We start from the raw sequence: 10,238 nt of genomic DNA on the forward strand, positions 1-10,238 counted from the left end.
CTTCATAGATTAAAGCAAATATGACCATAAATCAGTCTTTCAGCCTTACTGAGGTTTAATCACTTTATTGCAGTTTTCAGATCTTTCTCCATGTTACACTGTATTTTCTCACATGTTTCTTAATGGACGGTGATGAACTTCTAATGGTGAAATGAACAGATCTCATCAGGATCAGAGCTGATGTTTTCAGGACACAGAAGTCCATGAATAACTTCCTCACTGCCTGACTGGAAAAGGAACAGCTGCACTTTTCTTACATCAAACTGTACGTGAAGCTGCTGCTGAGAGGTTTTCTTCCTTAATAAGCTGTGATTGTCGATATGAGATGCAAAACCAAAACATTTATTTCAGAAGAAATCATTTCAAATCCAGATGATAAAAAGTTCCCGGATGAAATGCTAAATAAAGGACTAGTTGACTGAACATTGGTAAATAAAGGTCAATAATCGTGCGATCCGAGTCTAAGCTGTGTTCCAGCTGATTGTGAAAGGCTTTTCAATGCTGTGAGATTGTGATGTCGCATCAAACTGCAACTGCTGAACCTGAGGAAGAGGAAGAGAGAGTTTGAGACGCAGTTTTCAGACAAAATGAAAGCTAAACTACACATTCACAGTCAGCAGCTACTACACAAATCCAAATATTTCACCCATAAATGAAAATGTGCTGGAAATGTACTAAAAAAAGCTAGTGGTCATAAAAATATCTATATATATATATATATATATATATATATATATATATATATAATTTTAAGTAAAATATAATTTTACTTAATTTTACTTTTATAATTTAAAATATAATACAATTCTCAGTGAAATATGACCTACATAAAATAATCTAATTATTTATAATTAGATATATAAATGCTTAATTGTCATTAAAATAATCTCTTAAAATATGAAAACAAAATATTATACTCTCTTTTTAAAATGTATTTTTGTATATTTCTTTTGTATTGATTTTTTTTTTTTTTTGTATTGACATTTTCATGAGATTCACCCAATTATAAGTGTATATTTCAAAATGAAAACTTAAATCAATAACTTTTTAATCGGGCAAATACATAACAAATACATATAAAATTATTAAATGTATTAAATAACTGTTAAATATAATTTTTATATTTAAATGACATTTTACATTTTTAAACTGATATATTTACATTTTGTTTTAAATGACTAAAACTAATTCATTTTTCCCCTCATAATCGTATCAGTGTTTGTGACAGTATGAAGCTGAATATATGTTCTCACCTCAGCGTTATATGTGAAGGTCAGGTCTGCGTCAGGCTGTCCAGTCACGCTCATGATAACACGAGTGACGGGCGCTGTTACACCCCACACCTTCACCAGACCCAGAGTCAACCTGTCGACCTCAGACAGACCGTCAGTGGGAACCGCGCTGGTGAGGACACCCTATACATACAGTATAAACACACAGGACATACATACAGTTACACACAAATAAACACACAGGACAACTGTTACACACAAATAAACACACAGGACAACTGTTACACACAAATAAACACACAGGACAACTATTACACACACGCATATTTACAGTGTGAGCAAACATGCTATCACAGATGATAACTGATGACAGCAAAACATCCAGTTAAACTATAGTAATGAATTTTTGTGAGGGAAATGTAGTTAATTTTCATGAAAATAATATCACAATGGCATATGACATGCTTCTTGAGACTCAGTCACAACAGAAAATTGTGTTGTTTCAGTATTTATGAATCATCTAATGGTCTTCTGGATCTGGATCTGTTAAGAGTGATGTTTGGCTTTAATCGAGGCAGACAATCTTTGATTCCCTGCTAGATTTAATAAATCTGAAACAACTGCACACATATCTTTCTTCAAAACATATGAACGTACCGAAGATGCAGTGAAAGTCGTAAAGAGAAAACGCTTATTCTGAACAGTATCTGAAAGGAGAAAGAAGAAAACAAAGAAGATTAAGAGAAGAACAAGGGAAAATTTGATAAAATTACTCTGATCTACATAAAAAACATAAGCTAATATAAAGAAACATATTCACAAACAGTTTTATTGTTTGTAAAGCTGACAAGACCTTACGTAACCTTAGGTCATTTATTAGCTCAATTTAATTGTTACAGGGAATAAGTGAATCAGCTGTTATTCTGTAAATGATTCAGAATTATTATTTAACACTTCATCAATTATTCGTCCACGAAAATTGAGGTTAGAGTATTTTACCAATTCTGGATAAAAAATTCTGTGGCCAACAGTAAAACATTTTATTAGATTATTATTCTTATTATTGTAATTATTATATTATTATAAGCAAAGTAACTTGATCTTTTAAGTTTAAACAGTAAGATACACAGCACAAGAAATCGTATATGTGAAAATCAAAACAAGATTTATTGACTACTTCTAATGATTAAGAAACTAAGGCTAAACACACACACAACACATACATGCACACACATTGGCGGAGTTGATATGAGTTATGAAAAGTCCCAAGTTCAGTGCTAACTTAACATAACCTGAGGAAAATCACAAAAGCAAGCTTTGGCTTGATTCTTTAGGTTTAAAAGTTTCACCAGTTCCCACAAGAGAGAGAAAGTTTGCTTGACCTGCGTTTGCTGTGACAGCTGAGGTATCGGGTTGTTCCGTGACTCGTGTACAGCGGAATCCCGTTCTGGATTGGCTGTCTTTCAGGTGACGTCTTCTCGGGAAAGCCCTGTGGGTTGCGCGGAAGCTTTGAAGGATGCTGCTGGCTGGTGGCTGGAGTGTTTTGGAGTCTGGATGTGACGGCTGTTGAATGGTCAGCTGCGCAGCTCGTGGTTGAAGTCGGCGACTGTTAGATGGAAAATCAGCCCCGGTCAATCAGTTCTCAATGACCCATGCGACTTTTCCGCCGTGGTCAAAGTAGCGGTGCTTGCTACTGGGCTTCAACGACTGTGCTTCAGTCCGACTTCTACCGATTTCGAGCGATTTCTGACCTATTTCTGACTTAGCTTGTTCGGACAGCATAGTTTTAAAGGAGCAATTTTGGCTCCATCCTTCAGATGCGATCCTCCAATGAACGTTGCTACGGAGATAGAACGCCTTGTCTATTGTCATTGATCAATCGCGTGAATGCAGAACATTCTCCTGTTTTATTAACAACTTTATAAAGTTTCTTAATATTTTCCTTTATTTCAATGTTTATTACCAGAATTACAGAGAATTATAAATTCTGCATTTAGAGCTCAAACACGACACATTTTATTGCAAAACTCCAAAAACTAAATATTGTAAACATTTTGACATTTTGCATCACAATGTAATAAAACACATTCACATTCATCTGTTTCAGATAAAACTGCATGTGCTTTTAGTGTCACTTACTGCACATTTTACTCTGGAAGTTGAATAAATCGTTCAAAATCAGTCAAACCCATTAAATTTCTCACGATTCCCATCCCTAAACACACACACACACACACACACACACACACACACACACACACACACACAACATAACTCACCAATTCCCTCTCCATCATCCCAGAACAAGGATCCATGAGCTGATCCTCCATCATCAAGAGCAACAAGAAGACCCAGAGGATTCAGACGACTACAAGAAATAATAATAATAATAAAAAACACCATATTGTGACATCACAAGAATAAATATACCTAAATATATAATATATATAAATATAAAAACACTTACATTAACATATTAAAGTGCCCTATTATATTTTCAAAGGTTCCTAATGTTAATTTCGGAGTCTCCTACAACAGGTTTTCATTCATCCAAGGTCAAAAACACTTTAATTTTCTCATAATATCTAATAAAAACATCTAATAATATTTTCTAATAATATCTAATATCTGCAGCATCAGCTCTTTTCTCACAGTATCTGAAACAGTTCAGTAAAGGACTCGGCCTCTCTAAACTCCGCCTTTCTGAGAGCCGGCTCTGTTCTGATTGGTCAGACGGCCCAGTCTGTTGTGATTCATCAGAAACCAAATGCTCATAATCATATTTGAATTTTAACACTTGATTCACAGTGATATGAACAGTAATGATGGCATCAGTTTTACCGTATCAATCTCGTGTAAGTGGATTTGCTTTGGCAGCAGAAATCAGCGTCTTCTCGACATGAACAACACGAACCAAACTCTTCCAGTCTCAGATACAACTACAGTGATTGAGGGCGGGGCAAAGAGACACTGTTCAGCCAATGAAGAGCAGAGGCTGGCATTATGCAAATAACTTACAAACCTTCACAGGTTCAGCAGGAAGTGAGACTGAATTACTGACGACTCGTTTCAGTTCAGAATCGCTTCTTTCTTTTGGGCGACAAAAACTGACTGTTTGTGGAGCAAGAAACCCTTTTGAAAGTTGAAAGAAATACAGTGCAAGCTCTAGAATAAAGTCTTAATAAAGATGGCGAGCAGCTTGTTGTAGTGTAGTGTGACCTGTAGTGTGTGTTGGTCTCTGCTTTCTGCCAGGGCAGGATGTGTCCTCCTCTCACATGCAGGTTAATCTTTGATAATGGTGTATCCATATCCACAAACTGTCCTCGCACTCCAACAACTTCACCCTGGATGATCAATCACATACCAGCAGATAAGAGGAGCCAATATATAGTAGCGCAGGTTGAGTTTGTTTAGAAGCCAGCTGCATTATGACTGTTTCTTTCATTGACATGCTATTAAAATCTTGCTGATAAAGATTTGCATGCTGATAAATTGCTCACCGTGTGGTAATCGTACCAGCGGGCGTTTGGCATGTAGCCCCTGACCACAGTAACACCCTTCACAAAACAAAACCAATGAGAAATGAACAAACAACACATGAATCAGTTCAGGGTATGTCATGACTACGGCTCATGTGTTTGTGTAGTGTGATCATAGTGGAGTTGTGTTTGTGTGTGTTCAGCACCGGGTCCAGAGCAGGTGTGATCAGAAGAGCCGGACCCCAGAGGAACTGCCTGTCGATCTTCCATGTGTTTTCATCTGTGACAAACCTGCAGTACAGAACATGATCTCAACAACATCAGACATGATTTCATCAATTATTTGGCTAAACTGTTGAGAAACACTCACTCGTGCAGCAGGGGTCTGACCACAGTGTTTCCGTGAGCGTGAGCTTCGTACATCAGTGTGTACAGATACGGCAGGAGGGTGTAGCGAATATTCAGCACATCACGAGACACAGCAGCAAACTCTGGCTCCCCAGAATGCCACGGGATCCTGCCTCTGTCAAAGATCACACAAACTCATCAGATTATCATCATTCAGCACTTCTGAAGAAAACAAGAACGGACATAAACACAGAAGCTCTGCAACATAAATAGCTGAATGACAGGAGAGAGACAAATTTGTTGAGTAAAGTCATTATTTTTGTGCACAAAAAGTATTTTTGTTGCTTCATAACATTGAGGTTGAACCACTGTAGTCGAGCTGACTATTTTAACAATGTTTTTACTACTTTTCTGGACAATGAATATGAATTTCGTTGCTTTCGATAGAGGATAAAAAAAACCTCGGATTTCATCAAAAATATCTTAATTTGTGTTCCGAAGATTAACAAAGGTCTTACGGGTGTAGAACAACATGAGGGTGAGTAATTAATGACAGAAATGTAATTTTTGGGTGAATTAACCCTTTAAGCATCAGCACCTTATCATACATTCTCTTGACATTGTGGGAACCATGGACGAATCAGACAAATGAATCATTCAGATGATTCTTTCAAACCATAATTCTAATTCAGAATCGAAATTCCGACTCCAGCTCGTCTACAGAGAAACCAATGCTGATTACTTTTACGACACCCTATGCTTACTGATAGCAGGAGAAGCTATGCACCTTTAACACACCATTTGGAAGGCATTGTTTCCTAAGGTTACCATTTGGCATCAGCTCAGCCCCAGAAGTCTTCCACAAAACTGTGCAGCAGCTTTTTGATGGAATAGGAGTAGGAGTTTTCATAGACGATGTCGTAGTTTGGGGCTGCACAAAAGAAGAGCACGATGCAAGACTTTGCAGGGTCCTAAATCAAGCACAAAGGACAGGGTTAAAACTGTATAAAAGCAAGTGTCAGTTTGGTGTGAGAGAAATTACATACCTGGGGGAGAGACTGTCTGAAGAAGGTGTACAGCCGGACAGAAGAAAAATCCAGGCAATCGAAGAAATGCCCAAACCAAGAGACAAGAAAGACCTACAAAGAGCCTTAGGGTTAGTAAACTACCTGGGGAAGTTTGTTCCAAATCTGTCAGCAAATACAAGGTCATTAAGAAGCCTGATGGAATCAAACATAGAGTGGCAGTGGAAGCAGGAGCACACAAAAGAATGGATGTGGTTGAAGGACAGTTTAACTAGAAAGCCTGTTCTTAAATTCTACGACCAAGATAAACCACTAAAAGTCTCTATGGATGCATCGAAAGCTGGTTTAGGAGCCGTTTTACTCCAGCAGCATGACACAGAATGGTATCCAGTCGCATATGCATCCTGCATAATGACTTCTGCAGAAAGAAACTATGCGCAAATAGAAAAAGAGACTCTTGGTGCAGTGTTTGGCTGTGAGAGATTTCATGAGTATGTTTACGGAAGACCAGTGATCCTTGAGACAGATCATAAGCCTCTCATAGCAATATAAAAAAAAAACACTGGGAGAAGTGCAGCCACGCATACAAAGACTGATGCTGCGACTACAAAAGTATGATCTGGCATATGAGTTTAAACCAGGCAAGCATTTAGTAGTAGCAGACACCCTGAGCAGGGCTAGCTTCCGGAATACCAGAAGCACTACAGATGTGCAGATTCACGTGGACTCTATCAAAACACAGATGCCAGTGTCAACCGCAAAGTGCAGAAGACACCTGCTGAAAGTGCCTCAGAGAGTGATGAAAATCAAGGAAAGTGACACACATGACCTGGCAATCTCAAAGCAAAGTGAACAAGCAAAAACGCCAGAAAAAAGTAAAGTATTATGGACTGATAAAGAAAAGGATGTTGAGACACTGACAGAACATCCTAAGAGACAAATAAACAGACCAAAAAGATTGATAGAAGAGATGTGGTCATAACAGAGAGAAATACAGAAAAAATACAGAATTTAGTTTAAAGTTTAAAGCTGGAGTGGAGATGACTAAGGATTGTTGACTGGTGATATAATAGAGTTATTTTGTGTTTCTCAGAAAGGATCAAATGTTGTTTGAGTATAACATTATAAATTATTGTTTAAAAAAAAATTAAAGAAAAGAAAAAGAAAAAGAAAGGAAGATGTATTGATATGTGTGTTGTCATATTATTATGGCCACTAGATGGCAGTATAATGCAGTGGTACAGCTAAGTTCAGTTAAGGACCGGAGAACAAGAATTAAAGCATTCTGATAACAGTACTCGGTGTGTGAGCCTCGTCAATACAGCAGCTGGACTCGGGCTATTTGGACCGATTCTGAGGTATCATTCATCCCACATCCATCCCAAACCTGGCTACTACAAATGGGCTTAAAAGTTATTTATTTTCTATATATCCTAATTATTGCTAATATGTAATTCATTTTTCCAGGAGCTCATTGCTTCTACCTTCAGTTAAACTGCTAACAGTGATTGTAAATTAATTGCCTAAATTATTACATTATTTGCTAACTGCATTCTTTAAATTGTAATGTTGACATGCATTCTCTGTAAAGCTGCTTTGAAACAATATGTATCATGAATAGCGCTATACAAATAAATGTGAATTGAATTGAATGATTTATTCCCACTTGTTGCAATACTGAAAAATATTTTGTCAGCCACAGATGGTAAAAAAAAAAGCTATCATTTATGTTTTTAAATAAAAAAAAGTTGTTTTACCTGTTAACTGTCCAACTTTTTGAGCATAGAGTTGAAATTACATATTTTGCAAAACATGTAACTCTAAATCTTCAATAAAATCAAAGTTAAATGTCTGAAAAAGTTATGTGGCAAATTTTAGGTTTAAATCTCAAAAAAAGAACTTTCAGTAAGATGTTTTGTGTGCAGTACCAAACTTTTCCACTAGATGATATCCAGACTCCACCGGTGACATTATAAGGTATATATATATATATATATATATATATATATATATATATATATATATATAAATACTTTAGGTTTAGACTAAGATATTATTGTTATAAATGTATAATGGCAAATGTCCAGCAATATTTGCCAACTGTTTACGATCGATATTAATATCCAGGGATCCAAACTACTACAGACTGTGTTGAAATGAAGTACTTTACATTGATCCATGTAATGTATTTCTCTCAGATTGTCCCACTGTCTCTTAAAATATTTGAGAACAGAATTTGTTGGCACTGCAAACATTTTCACTGTATGCACAGGATTATGACCTCTGCCACTTTCCTGGCTGCGGCCTGGGTCTCCATCCACACGCCAAAGCCCTTTCAAAAGGATCACCTTTGTAGCTTATTTACCCCTAAAGGTGCATATTAATACTTAAAAAAGTGCATATTAATACCTTAATGGCACATATTAGTAACATTGGAAAGGAAACCGCCCCAGTGACAGATTTTGTACCTTTTTTTTCTGAGAGTGTGAAGAAACACAATGCATGTGTTAAAGTTAGTAAATATTAAGAGCACCTTTAGATTAATATTTCCTGCTTTACTCATAATGATCAATATGTATGTTAGCACGAGCTCTGCAAAGTAGCACTCCAGTCACGTCACGTCTTCATACAGCACTTTATTCAATAGAGTGCTTAAAATCAAGCAGCTTTACAGTATCAAACATGAAAAACAGTGTTAGTGCCTCATTTTTTACAAGCACAACTTCATTTTGTACTATAAAGCGGCTATCCAGTGTGTTCATGTTTTCACCTGCAGAGCTCTAATCTCACTAAACTCTACAGATCAAATAAATTAGAGATGCGTCTCATGCGAGTGAAGGCGGAGCCTGAGCGCACACCTCCTGTACGTTATCGTCACTGACCAATGGTAGTACGAAGGTGACCTGCAGCTGGAGCGAACTTTTCCTGAAAGTTCTCTTTGGCAAGCCGTTTCGAACTTCCAAAAAGAACACAAAACGAACTTCGTTTTGGCCAGATTTTGTTCGAAATGATGTCACATCAGTTCGTTCTTCGATTTCGTTTGAAGTATACCGGGGCCTTAAGTCAGTGTACTGTTGGAGTAACTGAATAACTCCGGGTGTCATGATCTCCACCCCGGACTATTGCCTCACCACTTCATTTCCCATAACCCACTTCCCGGACTCATTATCACTTCATTGCACCCAGCTGTCTTGTATTATGTTATTAGTCTTTCTATTTATACTGAGTTTGTTTCTGCCTTTGTTGTCGAGTCTTAATTTATGGTCACTGGCTTCACTGTTTTGTTTTCTTGTTTTGTGTGGACTGTTCTGTGGATTGAGACTCTTGCCTGGATGTACAACGTTTTTGGATTGCCCTATTAAAGCTGCACTTGGATCTTACCTTCTAGTCTTTGTGCCTTACGTGACACCGGGATGTTGGTTTATTTTGAGAGGAGTGTCAGGCACGTCAAAAGTGAGTAACTTCAGTAATTTGTGGATTAGTGTTTGCTTACTGGAGATGCGAACTGTTTGGAACGATTCAGACCGATTTGGTGAACTGGTTTGACCGGTTCACTGAAAAGAACCGGTTAAAATGAACGATTTGTTCGCAAACCGGACATCATATTGCTCATTACAATATGCTTTGTTGAACGCAAAGTCGACTCTCATGCAGGCGCTGGTGACAGCTGGTTGGAAGCAGAAAGATGAATAGCCTAAACCATGAGAAAATTTCCGGGTGTACTGTATTTTCTTTTAATACAGAATAGCAATGGGATTCCTTCTTAAGATTCATCAGTTGAGAAACAAGAGGAGGAGGAAGCCAAGCAAGAGAAACAACAACAACCAAAAAACAGACAAACTTGTTACTTTCTGTCAGGACTTTATAATTTGAAATGAAAGGTTGATTTAAAAAAGTGTTGTAGACCTGTTTTTAATAAAGTTGTTTTTCAAATAAAGGTTTTGGAGTCAGTGATATCAGATTGTTTGCATTTTATTAATTACTTACCCTGTAACTACATGAAATAAGAGTGTAACAAGCACCACTTTAATTTACGGCCCGTAATGTCATACTGTATTTACCCTGTAACTACATGAAACAAGAGCGTAACAAGCTCCACTTTAATTTACGGCCCGCAATGTCATACTTAATAAAGATTGCAATAGTTCTTTCTA

At 37.2% G+C, this 10,238-nt stretch overlaps 1 protein-coding gene across 1 annotated transcript; it reads right to left on the reverse strand.

Moving 5' to 3' along the window:
* Nucleotides 1-284: 284 nt before the first annotated feature.
* LOC125272497 (sucrase-isomaltase, intestinal-like) lies at nt 285-5,373 on the reverse strand. The gene is made up of 9 exons (XM_048197396.1): nt 5,342-5,373; nt 5,082-5,234; nt 4,918-5,002; nt 4,733-4,789; nt 4,452-4,576; nt 3,512-3,600; nt 1,890-1,939; nt 1,254-1,415; nt 285-542 (listed from the first exon to the last, which is right to left on the reverse strand). The coding sequence occupies exons 1-9, from the start codon at nt 5,371-5,373 to the stop codon at nt 462-464; spliced, it is 834 nt and encodes a 277-aa protein (XP_048053353.1). The 3' UTR covers nt 285-461.
* Nucleotides 5,374-10,238: the final 4,865 nt, after the last annotated feature.

Source organism: Megalobrama amblycephala, linkage group LG1 (assembly GCF_018812025.1).
Source record: "Megalobrama amblycephala isolate DHTTF-2021 linkage group LG1, ASM1881202v1, whole genome shotgun sequence".
Taxonomy (NCBI): Eukaryota; Metazoa; Chordata; class Actinopteri; order Cypriniformes; family Xenocyprididae; genus Megalobrama; species Megalobrama amblycephala.

What these genes read in the sequence shown, in the direction of transcription:
- LOC125272497 (XM_048197396.1), bottom strand. Translation starts at nt 5,373, where the DNA reads ATGACTTTACTCAACAAATTTGTCTCTCTCCT. An exon ending in GTCAGACCCCTGCTGCACGA is followed by an intron (nt 5,003 to 5,081) that starts GTGAGTGTTTCT and finishes TCTGTACTGCAG; the next exon opens with GTTTGTCACAGATGAAAACA. An exon ending in TCACACCTGCTCTGGACCCG is followed by an intron (nt 4,790 to 4,917) that starts GTGCTGAACACA and finishes TGTTTTGTGAAG; the next exon opens with GGTGTTACTGTGGTCAGGGG.